At 45.0% G+C, this 13,493-nt stretch overlaps 1 protein-coding gene across 1 annotated transcript; it reads left to right on the top strand.

The window, feature by feature from the left end:
- The first annotated feature begins 5,480 nt into the window (after nucleotides 1-5,480).
- On the top strand, nucleotides 5,481-12,486 carry SUMO2 (small ubiquitin like modifier 2). Its single transcript, XM_064395794.1, has 4 exons — nucleotides 5,481-5,777; nucleotides 7,125-7,256; nucleotides 10,206-10,277; nucleotides 11,795-12,486. Exons 1-4 carry the CDS (start codon nucleotides 5,757-5,759, stop codon nucleotides 11,855-11,857), a joined length of 288 nt encoding a protein of 95 aa, XP_064251864.1. The 5' UTR covers nucleotides 5,481-5,756; the 3' UTR covers nucleotides 11,858-12,486.
- The last annotated feature ends 1,007 nt before the right edge of the window (nucleotides 12,487-13,493 follow it).

The following is a 13,493-nucleotide window of genomic DNA, read 5'->3' as shown; positions in this document are numbered from 1 at the left end:
GGATGGATGGATGGATGGATGGATGGATGGATGGATGGATGGATGGATGGGTGGATGGATGGCACCCCATCACAATCTGCCTCGTTTTCTTGTCACAACAGATTCCGTGCTGCGTGGGAGCGTTGCTGGCCCCAGGTGTGCAGTGATGTGGTTGGTCACTCGGTGTTCCCAGATTCACCGAATAGGTCAGGATGGAAGGACCACAAACTGAAGTCGAGATTCCCTGCTCCAGCAGGCTCATCTCAGAGTGCATGGCACTGGGTTGTGTCCAGAGAGTTCTGGAATACCTCCAGTGAGGGAGACCCCACACCCTGCCTGATCTCTGTCCGAGTGCACAGTCACTAGCACAGTGCTGTTTCCATGCTCACTTCATTGACTGATTGCTGTGTAACAACCCGTGTCTCCTATTTCTTTATGCATGTCAAACACGTGCAGGTTGAGAAGCCCCTGGGATGCTGAAGGTGACGCTCTCTGGAGCTCTGGGGCATTGATAAAGCTGACAAATCAAATTGTGTGCTCTGACTTCAGGGAGTTGCCTGCAGGCTGGGGTAGGACTGCCACTGTGCCTCACTCACTCACTCACTCACTCACTCACTCACTCACTCACTCACTCACTCACTCACTCACGGCCCAGGAGGAGGTTGATATCCCCTGGACACCGGGCAGAGGAGCCTTCTGAGGCTGCTGGAGGCTCATCACCTTTCTGTTAACGCTGGGAGCTCACCTACCATGGCATTCAACAATAACCTGGTGTGATAAAACACTAATGGCACCCTGCTCCTCTCCTTCCATTCTGCTCTCCTCCCCACTTCTGTGTACTCCTCACTTTTTGCCTGTGCTACCCAATAGGCAAGTTCTTCAGCAATATAGTTTTTAAGACAAGTATCAGCAGTGCAGCTTTGTTGGTCCTCTTAGGGTGGGTGCCTTCCCAGGATGCTCACTAAAAATTAACATTTCAAGATTATGTAAATAATTTGCTGTCCTTGTATGACAAATGCTGCAACACTCCATGGCTAAATTGCCCTTTTTTACTCATCATTTCCAACAAAAATAAAGCCAGCAGTTATCTCTGGGAAGAGCATGTCATGTAACCAATTATGCTGAGAAAAGGAAGTGGTGTCTGTTCAGGTCAGAAGAAATGAATTTTTGCAGGTAGAACAAATTAAACATTCCAAAAGCTGCTTGAGAAGCTGAAGACCAATCAGTTTTAAACCCCTCAGTGTTTATTGTGGGTAAGGGTCTGTGTTTTGTTATTTGAAGACATGCCTGTATTTGAATCTCTGCTGTACAAAGTCAAACTCACCTGCTGTCTTACACAGTGGTGCTGCTCTGTGCTGCAGACTGCTGAGGATGTTAGTGGGCATTCCTAGATCCAGAATACCATTCCACACATCACCAAAAGGCTCTAGATGCAAATCAAAACCAGATGTCTGAAAACCCAGGAGCACGAGGCCTCCTGCCACTGTTCCTCAGGGCTCAGGTGCTGCTTTTATAACTGCAGCAGCTTCTTGTGAGTGGCAGAATACATTCAGAATATCCATGTAATACTGTGCAGAGATGCATCGTGTGGATCTAGGAGTGGGGCACTGTCCTCTGCTGCTCCCAGGTCCATCTGTGTGAAGAGACACTGGAAGCTGGAACTCTTTGATCTTCTCCTGCTGTCTCTTGGCACACAGCGTCCACTCTGCTCGCTCCCTAAAAGTGTCAGTGGCTTTTCATATCCGCAGCATCTGTTGTTCTTGAATGGATGATTCCTGTGGAAATCATCTTGGGAAAGGTGAGTTTTAGTATGAAATCTTGACATTTTTTAGTCCTCTTGAACACTGGCTGGAGCTCTGCTCGTATCTAGAAGGCAAACCTTCCTGCTTACCTCTCAAGGAAGCTTCTGTGCCTCTCCAGTCCATATAATTGAGCAGAATTGGGAATTTCCATGTCAGAGTGGGACTTCACATTGCTCAGAAAGGCTTTGGGGTATGGGCTGTGGGTCCAGCAAGGAAAGAAAAGAGAAATTGTGTGGTTTACAGTTAGGAGAAAAAGAGAGAAAAAAAAAAAAAGAAAAAAAAAGGTCTGATGAGGATAGGAGTTACTACCTTGTGAAACAGGAGTTTTGGAAGCTATTTGGGGAACAGAGGGAATGATCAGCATCATGAACAGGGAAGGCACAGCACAGACAGGACTGTAGGCAAAAGGTATCTTCTATTCCCAGGGCCAAGCCAGAATTAAAGAAGAGCAAACCCTGAGTAAAGCACTCAGACCTGCAGGGTCTGAGCCAATAACCCAAAGCACTCATTCACACCTTCACATTACTGTGTGCTTTCAGTTCTTGCCTTGGACTCAGTGCAAAATAACACCCAGTTTTAAAGGGACTGGTGTAGGTTTTGTAGGCTAATGCTTGCTGATGTGCAGGAGCACACACCTTCTGCCTGTAGCTGCTTTGGTGCCAGAAAACAGAAGGTTCTAAAATCCCAGCATGAAGAGCATATATATGGAATGCCTGTGTTCCCTTCTTCATCAGAGGGTGGAGAATTATACCAAAGAGCTCTGCAAAATCTAGATTTCTTCCTTATAAAACTGCAGTACAGGAATGAAACAAAGTAAGGAAATATTTTAAGAAACAAGACATGGAATTTTTTTCTCCCAGAGATGGAATTTCTCAGGAATTCTCACTGTGACGCTTCCCCATTCACCTCCCTTCAGCTTGGTGCATTGAAGAGGAGGAGCTCAGAGGGACAAAAAGCTTTGCTTTGCTCCCCTCTGCTGCCTGGACTCTGCAGGAGTGGGCCCTTTGTAGTTCCCAGTGTGGCTTCTACCCCCACTGCTTGCTCCCAGTGCTGCTGTCTGGCCAGCTCCTTTGCAGGTTTTAGCACTGATTATTGTCAGCTCCAAATTCTCAGAGTTTCCTCTGTTGCTATGTAAAAAGAAAAGCCACACAGAGATGAGATTTGTATAAACCTGCTCTGTGATTTGGGATCTGTTTGATTGGTGGTGAGACCAGTGCTGGTGCAGCTGAAGCCGTTTTCAGCCTTTCTGAGCACATCTAACTCCCATATGTTCTCATAAATTCTAGAGTATTTTCCTGTCTTTTTTAGCACACTTGTTCTATTTGTGATGCTGCCTTAACGTGTGTGTCACTTGGTGCCATTCCTGCCTTCAGTTCTTTCATGCCATGCTCAGACCTTGGCCAGTTTCATCCCACCTCCCCAAAAAATCCTCCTCCTGGGCCTGCAGCACAGGGACCTTCAAGGAGGGAGGGGGAAGAAGTGACAAGAACAAAACACAGCAGGACCATCAAGCCCCATGATGCCCTTCCACACTTCTCTGTGATGTTGCATCATCTCTAAAAATAGAATTTAAGGTCAATTGGGAATCATCCTTAGTTCTGTGAAGTACCCCATGGGTCTGGAGTTTTGCTTTAAAAAGCCATGGATGAGATAGAAGGGTGAGGATTAAGATGCTTTTTTTCCTTGTTCTCACTAGTACTTCTCAGTGCTGATGATCAACTTGAGAAGGTCCAAACCAAGTTGCCCATTGCTTCTCAGAGCTCACATGAAAGGAGAAGGGAGATCACAGGAGCCTGAGGTATCACAATGAAGGGGGATTTGGGTAGAAGTACCCGGTCTTCCCAGCCTGGGTGCTTCTCACCTCCCAGTACCTTAAACAAATAGAAAAATAACAGCATGAGTAATTAAACCCAGAGAAAACAGGCAGGATCAACTGATTGATCTTTTGATGATAAATCAAGTAAATTGACACAGGCAGGAGTGGAAAGCAGAGCTCAAAGGATGATCTGTTTGAATTGCAGTCAATTTGAAACAGCATCTGTTGCCTTTTTGGGTCAAACTGAACATGTCTGTGTCTGGGATTTTTTCAGAACTGACTCACTAAGACCCTTCAGGAGGAGTAAAATACTAAAACTAAAAGGTTCTATGAAATTTCAGGCTAATTTTTGGACTACAAGGGATTGTAGAAGACCATTGTTCATGTTTTGTGGAAGCTCAGGTGGCTACCTGGGACATCCTCCTGCCTCATGGCTGTGCCATTTTCTCAACTGGGGACTAGGATAAAGGTTTGGCTTCAGCTTCCTCTCCCCAGTGGGTGTTACTCTTCTGCAATTTCCAGAAAATGGCAGGAAAAATCCAATCTGTGCTCCGGAGGAGAGAGCTGGAATGTTAGGTAACATGACAAAGGCACAGCAGGAGGACCAGAACCGACAGTGAAAAGCAAGTCTGCAGCTCTGCCTGTAAGTGAAGTTTCTCTTCAGTCAATATTTCACTATGTGAGCAGTTTATTCTGGACAAGGAACATCTCTGAAATGGTGCCAGGAGCAGGGGGTATGTGACCACACGGCCACTCTTGACCATGAGTCAGAGTGCTCCAACATGGAGCAACACCAGTGTGGAGTGATGCCCACCTGGAAAATCCATCCCTGGGGGATCAACAGGGATCATTTTTGTGATGTTTCTTTTCCATCTACGTGATGTAGAGAAGCATTTGACAAATGATGGTGACAAGTGTGATGCTGACGATAAAAGGCACAGGAACCGTTTTGTGCTAACCTGTGAAATCTCTGGAGTTCTCGAAAATTTCCTCCTCCCTTCCATTAGAATGAACTTTAAGAAATCCCATCATTGGTGGCTCTGATTAATGTAATTGTTGGGGTGCTGCAGGTGCTCAGTTCCTTCACAGACGTGGCATCTCCCCCAGGATAACCTCCCCTCATGGGGACAGCCCAGGGTTTTAGGGGTCTGCCATGCCATCTCCCTCAGGATAACCCCTCCTCATGGGACATCCAAGGTTTTGGGGGTCTGCCATGCCATCTCCCCTGGGATAACTCCTCCTCATGGGGCAGCCCAGGGTTTTGGGGGTCTGCCATGCCATCACTGCTCTCCATAACACAGCGAGGGGCACAAGCAGGAGGCCGAGATTTGATGAGGCAGAGCTGAGGGAGATCACAGAACCACAGCATCAACGAGGTCGGAAAAGGCCTCAGAAATCAGCGAGTTCAACCCCAACACCGCCTTGTGAACCCGACCACGGCACTGAGCGCCACGTCCGCTCTTCCCCTGAGCAGGGACAGGGACTCGCAGCCTCCCTGGCCTGCCCGTTGGGTCAGGAAGGCGTATGTGCAAAGAACAGCGCGTGGGGCACTGGAGGGGCACTGAGGGGGCTGTGGAGGTGGCCCAGCGGCTTTGAGGAGATTTAAGACGTGAGGGGGGCAGGGGGTGGCTGGGGGAGGTTCAGCTCGGGAAGGGCGCGGCGCGCGGAGCGGCGCGGGGCGCTGAGGGCGGCCGGGCGGCCATTTTGCGAAGGACAATGCCCGCCGCGCGGGGCGGGGCGGGGGCGCGCGCACGCAGCGCGCGGGCAGCGCGGCCGCGGCGGCGCGCGCGCGCCCCTCCCCTCCCGGCGCCGCCGCCGCCGCGTTATGTAACGGCCGCGGGGCGCGCGCGCGCTCCCTCCGCCGCCCCTTCCCCCTCTCTCCCGCCTCACCCCCCCCCGGCCCGGGCTCAGCTCCGCCCCCTCCCCGCGCGCCGGGGCCCAATGGGCGGCGGGAACGCGCCCGGGGGGGGAGGGGAGAGCGCGGCGGGTGCGCGCACGCACAGCCGCGGGGCCGCGCCTTGCCCCGTGCGTGCGCGCTCCCGGCCCCCCCCGCCTTCCCCTCTCTCTGTGTCCCTCTCTCTCCCTCTCTCCGCCGCGCTCGGCCGGCTCTGCCCCCCCTTTGTGCGCGCTCCGAGCCGCCCCCGCATCGCCGACTCGCCATGGCCGACGAGAAGCCCAAGGTGAGGCCGGCGCGCTCCGCAGCTCCCGCCGCCGCGCTCGGCCCCTCAGGCGGCGGCCCCGGCCCGCAGCCCCCGCGCCGCCTTTGCGCGCCATTTTCCTGCGCGGGTGGGGGGGGCCGAGGCCGCGGCTCCCGGGGCGGGCGGGGGATCCCCGGGGAGAGGGGGAGCGAGCCCGGGCCGCCTTCCCGCCCTCCGCGGGGAGAGAGGCAGGTCTGGAGGCGGTTGCTGCTGCCTTCCTCCTCCTCCTCCTCCTCCGCGGCCGCAGCATCCCCGCCGGCTGCCGCGGCCGCCGCTGCCCTCACGGTCCCCGCTCGGCTCCGGCCCCTTTGTGCCGCCTCTGGCCCCGCTCGGGGCCGGGGGGGCCGCGGGGGCTCCGCTCCGCACGGCAGGAATTAACAGAGGCCACCGCCGGGGGGGTTGGCTTTTTTTTTTTTTTCGCCTTTTTTTTTTTTTTTTTTCCTCTCACCCTTCCTTCCTCCTTTTTTTTTTTTTTTTTTTTTTTTTTTAATACCTTCCTCCCCCACACTATTTTCAAACCGAGTTCGAAGTGGCGGAGGGCGCGCGCGGGCTGACACATGGCGGGAGCCGGCTCCCAGAAAGAGGGAAAACGAAGCTGGAACTGGGGGTGCAGGACAGCGGGACAGCCCCGATCCCCGGCCCCCTGCCCCGAGGCCCGGCCAGAGCACGAGGGACCGAGCTGGAAGTTGATCCTCCGCACTTTTCCGCTCCGGGAGGGTCGGGCTGCTTGATGTGGAGTTTTTTTAAACATTTTCTGAAGGAGAAAACCTGGCCTGTTTCAGGTTTTATCACCGTTTGAAACATAGGCCTTTAAAGTATCTGGAAAGTTTTTTTTTTTAATAAGGACATCAAACGGTAGGAAAAAAGTTTGAGGTGCAGTGAGAAAGAGCCTTGCTGCTGGTTGGGAGCACAGTTATAACTCAAATCAGCTACAACAGATCATAGTTATAACACAGGTAACTTAATTCCATTCAGTGGAAACACTGCTGTTGCATATTGTTGTGCTTCTGATAGAAATAACTTCTTTTTATTATTTTTTTTTCTGTGTTGAATGCCTGGCCTGGTAATTCTTCATTGCTAAATTTCCAGTCTGCAGAATGACAGTTAATATAATTTTTTTTTTTATGTGGCTTTTCTTCCTTTAAATTTTCAACTGAAAATTGCTGACCTTTATTCCCTAATTCAAGGTTTCAAGTCAGTAAACAGCTTTAATATCTTTATTTCCTCCTTTTCAATAACCTGTTGCACTTTGGTAAAATGTTAACTTCTAGTTTCATACCTTTTTTAAAAAGTGTTGGTTATTTTTTTTTTCTTTTATTTCCTCCACAGGAAGGAGTGAAGACTGAAAACAATGACCACATTAATCTGAAGGTGGCAGGGCAAGATGGGTCTGTGGTGCAGTTTAAGATTAAGAGGCACACACCACTTAGTAAACTAATGAAAGCCTATTGTGAACGACAGGTATGATCTCAGGAGAACTGTCTGGGGGAGAGCTGCTCTCCACAGGGATAGAGGAAAACAGTTCAAGTCTTAAAACTTAAGTAAATACACAAAATGATAGAGGTGGAACAGAAACTAACTGTGCTGTGAAGTGTATTGTCCTTGGGGTCTGTTACTGGGTGGATTTGAGAGGGTTGTGGCAGGAAATGGGTGAAATAAAGATCTGCTGTCATCTATGAAGTCTGCATTTATAGGTGGAGGCCTCTGGGAGGTAACTGCTGCCCTAGTGCTTAGAAATATTGGTGTGGAAAGGGTGGGTTTGGGATAACTTTGGGAAGAGAGAGTTAAATGATAATCAGGGATTTTTATAGCTCTGAGTGACTTCTTGGACTGGTCATTGGCTCCTGATTTATTAGCTTAATTGTACTGAGGTGAGAAGATGCCTTGAGAAGGAGCTTGTACATTTAATGATGAGCTTTGTGTTTTCTCTTGTGTCCTGGCTGACAAGTGAATATTCTGAGAGACACACACACCCCGTGTATTTGCTGATGTGGTGGCAGCTGCAGCCACTCTGTGAGGCTGCAAGCAGCTATTGCAAGTTTTAAAAACACCTGTTTGAGTAGAGCCATGGAACTCCTCCTTCTGAAGCTCCTGAGTAGGGAAATTTTGGTATCCACAATATTTTTTAGTGACTGTCTGCCTTCAAAAAAAGTTCTATCTCTACAAAACTGTTCAGAATTTGTGAATTTTTAATTTTTTTAAACATAAATACTCAAGAATACTATTGAATACAATAAAGTCAGTGTAAGGTCTTGGTGCAGCTATTTCATCACCAGGAAAAACCCTGTGGTTCACAAGAGAGTGGTAAAACCTCTTTCATTTGCCCTGTGCCACAACAGAATAAGAGGAAAGACAGGAAAAATTAGCTCTTGCTGAACATGTGAATGTGTTCTTGTATGAGTGTTCTGTGGAGAAATTAGTGAATGTTGGAAGCTGTGAGTTTGTTTTTCCTACCTCAGTCGTACAAACTCTTGTTCTATTTTTCAAATCACTGTGTTGCTTTTTCCAGGCATAGAGTGCAGTTATATCTTTCAGGGAATTTGAGGATTGGTTATTTGTCTGTAAAGTCCTGGCATAAAAATATTTTAAAGTATTAATTCTTAGTTACTTTGAAGCAAGCAATAGTCCAAATTGTCTTAGATTGCCAAAATGTTTACTCTGCTTAAAGAAAAACAAAACCAAAGCCAGCAAAAAAAAGCCCCCAGGTATCAACTGGAGGAAAAACATCAGTAGATGTTGAGAATGGGAGACATTTTTTTGGATCTTAGTTTTAAACTAGTAAGTATCCAAAGAATACTTTTGTGGATGTGGATTTGTCTTTAGGTGCTTGCTTCGGAAATTTTGCTGAATGTTCTTGAACAAAAACCATTTGTTCTACGTGTCTCTAAAAGTTAGATTTTTTTTATGTATTATTTACCTAACTAGGTACACCCCAACATAAATCTGTAATTTTGGAGAGGTGACAGAGAACTTAGCAGCTATAAAAGATAATAATCATGTGTTGTGTGTAGTAGATCTAAAATGGAAGTAACTAAATTTGAGTGACCTGTTGAGAAGATCAAGACTATTTGTGATTAAGTGGTGAAAAAATCATCCATGGACCACACTTCATGTTTTGTGGATGCTAAGCTCACCAAAGGACAGTTTTTCAGTATTTTTTCAGCTACCATTTATTTAGCTCATAAAGTTGTCATGAACCTGGACAAAAACAACACTCTGGGAATAGGAAGTACATGTTTCAAGAAGCAGTGTCAGAGAAAGGGGCTCAAACCAAACGTTGCTGTGCAGAAATGTGTTGCTGCCATGAGACTGAGCCACACACTTCCTTAGACCAGATGATGTTCTGAGTGAACACTGCAGTGTCTTGATGCTGGAGACAGCATTTTTTTGTGAACCATAAAGTTAATAAAAAAAGTTTACTCACATTTATTAAAATATTTTTCCTGACAAATCTACTCCTCAGAAATAATTACTACATTGTTTTCTGTTGTGTGTGACATCCGCTCTTGCCAGGCTGAATGAAGGATTCTCTTCTAACTCAAAGATGCCAAAGCACGACCCTGCAATCCACTGGATTGGCTTCAAAAGCAGATTGGGCTCTTGCATAGTTAGATACTCTGGAGACAATGGATAGAACTGGAAAGGAAGTTTGTATCCCAGATGTCACTGACAAAATACCTGTAAAATACCTTGGAAAACTCACTGCTGATTTTTTACCTGATGTTATCAGAAGGATAGGTTGGTTGTTACTCCCAAGTTACATTTTTCAGTCTGTTGGCTCAGGTGAGGATGAGAGATATTCTTCTAGGGATGGAAGAGGTCAGTAAAATGGGTGTTGTGTGGTAGAAATGCTTATCCAAAATACTGGCTAATTTCTGGAAGTAGAAAATTCCTTTATTGATACATTGATTTCTTTAGAATAGGAACTGGAGATCAAAATGTTCCCATTTTTTACTCTTAGCTGCTGCAGACTAATTATGTTGTTGCATTTCTGGAAGAAATATTTGAGAATACCTTTGTTTTCGGGGAAGATGAAAAGGGAGGAAGGGAGTGCTGAGTGTCACAGTTGGACATTTATTACCTAGAGTGTTGCACCTAGTTTTTAAGTGAATTACTCAAAAGCACAATAAACCTGCCTGCCTTTGGGGTGTAGCAGAAGTGGCTTTATTTTAACTTAGTCAGTGGGGGCACTGTTGCTTCTCGTGAGTTGTTGGACACAATGCAGTGTTTAATACAAAACAGATTGCAGGGATTTGGAGTGAAATGCCTAAAAGTCAGGGCATGAGGGAAGGATGGAATCTCTGGTGGTTTTTAATGATGATGCTGCAATTCAGTGACGAGTTCAAGAGTAAACTACTGAGCACTTCTACACCAGGTTTATTTCCCTTTGTGTTATTTCTCTTTGTCCAGGGGTTGTCAATGAGGCAAATCAGATTCCGGTTCGATGGGCAGCCAATTAATGAAACAGACACACCTGCACAGGTAAACAGCACAAGCAAGGCTAAAGAACTGTTTGAAATTTGCTGCAGGAGTTGATGCTTCTGCTTCCTATCAAATACTTATGTAAATGTATATATTACTGATGGAACTGGGTCTTTTTTACCATTATTTTGGTGTAACTACTTTAGGATGATTAGAAATGGAATCCAAGCCTTTTGGTGTTTTGAATAACAAATCTGTATCACTAATAATAAAACAGAAATATTAAGTACAGTGTACAGATGGCGAGTCCTGTAAAACTTTACTTTATTGATTCATGGCTCTGAGATAAGGATGGTAAGTTAAGAATTGAGTTTTTCTTGAAGCAGTGGCTTTATTTTTTATATAAAAACTTGCCAGGATGTTATCAGAGAGATCCTGTTTGCAAGCGTGAATTTGTAATACAAAAGTAATTTCTGTTGTTTGTGATCTGAAGCTGTTTCAGTAGCACGGAATTAATGAATATGGTGAAGTTTGGGTTGTCTGTAAGTATTTGAATGAAGGCATTCCAGGAACAGAATGGTTCCCTGTGGCCCTGGAGCATTTTTCTGTCCTGCTCCACGGAGCTGTGTTTAATCAGCCTGACCAAGTGATAGTTTTATCTGCTGTTCAGAGCCACTTGTAATGAAATAACGGACTTCAGTTTTCAGTTCTGAATTTTCCAAGCTGTTGCTTCAAAGATTGTGCCTCTTGTGGCCCCAGTCTATGGAACCTTTTAATTTGCAATACTGATAATTGAGGCAACAGGATGATTTTTCTTTTCTGTCCATGTTTTGCTGAAGCTTAGACCAGTCTGTTTATAGCTGTGGTAAATAGCATAACTAGTTTGATTTCCTAAGCAGCAACTGAGTCTGTTTAGAAATATGACTTGAATTGGTTACAGCAGCCCTTCAGTTTTGGTACAGATTTTGTCAGTAGGTGCCATTGACATCCCAGGAATATCAACTGTAAAACTTAGGGTGAAAAAAGAGAATTATGTTAATGAAGTATTGCTGTTCTTTACTGGCAATTGTTACATGGTTACACGCCAAGTGTTTTTAATTTTTTTTGTGCTTGCTGATCCTTGGTTTTACTGCCTGGTTGGGCAGAGGCTTTAATTCCAGTCTGCTTCTCCATTGCTGTAACCATTTTAGCAACAGCAGCCAACTGGAATTGTGGCAATGTTTTAAGGTAAACTGAGGGAGTAAATAGGAGAACAAAGGTGCAATGGCAGAGCAGGCAACAGAAATCAAATCTTACCAATCTGTTTCTTAGGAGTCACACACTGTACCCTGAAGTTAGTACTAGAATTCATTCTAGGTCAACAGTTATCAATTGGCATTTTTTTCCTGTGCAGTTTCTTTGCTTTTGAGTTTGGTGAGTTTTGTTAAATGTATAAAAGGGTGGTGGTGAAGGGGAGTGGGGCTTCTCTGGTTAAGTTGCATAAAAAGTAAACATAAAGTCAGGAGCTGTAAGAACAACCCAGGCTGTGGAGATGTGAGAAGAGTTGAAAGCCCTTTTTTCTTTTTTTTCTGCTGTAGTTGGAAATGGAGGATGAAGATACAATTGATGTGTTCCAGCAGCAAACAGGAGGAGTTTACTAAAACAAACACACAAAAAAGAACCTGCTACTTTCCTCTCCAGAACTGTGCTCCCACAGGCGACACTTCACAGTTAGAAAAATGAGACTTGGTTCAGCCACATCCTGACTACTGCAGTATAGTTTTCTCTCTTCTCTCTGATTTTTTTTCTTATTCCTTTTATTGTACATAAAGTAACTGGTGATGTGCACAGGCATAATGCATATTTTTTTTTAAACTAAATGGCCAATGGTATGTTTTGATCAACATTTAATGGAGATGGGGTGGGAAAACAAACTGGTTCTGTGAAAATGCCCCTCTCTCCATTAGTGGCATGCTCCTTCTACTTTTACAGAATCACAGAATAAGCCGAGTTATCTTTATATTCCAGTAAGTTATTTTGCTCTCACTGTTCAAAAACAAAAACCTTGCATACCTTGTTTGATTGGATAATTTCAATGTTTTTCTTTTATCATTGTAAAACCAAGGGCAATTTTATAACTTTTTTGTACGTAGCTGTTACATGTAGAGCAATCTCTGTCTAAGTAGGGGTAAATTACTCTTTAAAAAAAAAAGGAAAAAAAAAAGTCCTAGATAGTTTTCCCTTCAAGTAAAACGTCTTGTTGTTTAAATAAACTTCTCGTTTAAAATAACCAGTTTTCTTTCTTTTTCTGTGGAGTAATAGTACTCAGCACCTGTATTTCTTTCTCTGCAGCACTTTATGCTTCTCAAATCTCAGCTTTCTCTGTGGTAAGTAAGCATAATCCCCCCCTATCTAGGCAGGAGACTGTTAACAAAGGAAAGGCTTCCTTGAGGTCTGTCAGTCAGCAGTTGAACTGGAAATAGAAGTCAGTTTTCTCTTCATTTGATTTATTTTTATTTTTTTGTGAATGTTCTGCTAAGCCAAAACTGTTTGATTAGTCAAACTGCAAAATACTGAACTACTTAGTAATGCTTTTGGGTTGAGCTCTTCTTGTCAGTCTTTAATAGAAGCATCAAAATTGTTGTTGCAGTAGTTTATTTAAGACTCTGTATTTGAATGCTTATTGATGTAAACATCAAGTTAAAGAGAGCAAATAATTTCATTAACCGTTCAGTTTACCATGGTATCAAATGGGAGCTGCTTGGAAATGTAAAGCAAAAATAAAAAATTGAGTTCTGTTTTTGGGTGTATTTAGCTATGGTGATGGAGATTCCAAGCTCTGCTTTACCCCACTGTGCTGTTCTGCTTGGAAGAGGGAAAGAGGCTGGAAGTACTGAGGGAGGTGCAGTGATGGTGGTGTTTTTCACAAGTCTTTTTCACAATTCTTGAGTTCTTGGGGAACTTTTGGGGTGAGTTTAGAGGTTGGAGTGAAATTCATGGAAGATTATATACCTGTCAAACCCACAGCATTCTCTGATGTCCTAGGAATGTTCCAATATTTTGTGGTAAGTTCATGCTTTTTTAGGTATAATTTTCTTTGAAGAGGCCACTATTTGGTGGTGTTTTTTGTAACAGTTAATTCAAGGAGTGATTATTGCACGTGGGGCCTGTGCCTGCTTGAGCTGAAAGTTTTGTGGCAGAATGATGGGTGTGTGCATTTAGCTGATGAGTTGTGATCTATTTGTCTTCTGTCAGAAATAACACATTTGATGCTACATTAGTTTCATCTAATGGAGA

The sequence above is a fragment of the Passer domesticus genome, chromosome 20 (assembly GCF_036417665.1).
Source record: "Passer domesticus isolate bPasDom1 chromosome 20, bPasDom1.hap1, whole genome shotgun sequence".
NCBI classification, from domain to species: domain Eukaryota; kingdom Metazoa; phylum Chordata; class Aves; order Passeriformes; family Passeridae; genus Passer; species Passer domesticus.
This window is presented reverse-complemented; position numbering and strand designations above follow the sequence as displayed.

What these genes read in the sequence shown, in the direction of transcription:
- SUMO2 (XM_064395794.1), top strand. Translation starts at nt 5,757, where the DNA reads ATGGCCGACGAGAAGCCCAAG. An exon ending in AAGCCTATTGTGAACGACAG is followed by an intron (nt 7,257 to 10,205) that starts GTATGATCTCAG and finishes CTCTTTGTCCAG; the next exon opens with GGGTTGTCAATGAGGCAAAT. An exon ending in AAACAGACACACCTGCACAG is followed by an intron (nt 10,278 to 11,794) that starts GTAAACAGCACA and finishes TTTCTGCTGTAG; the next exon opens with TTGGAAATGGAGGATGAAGA.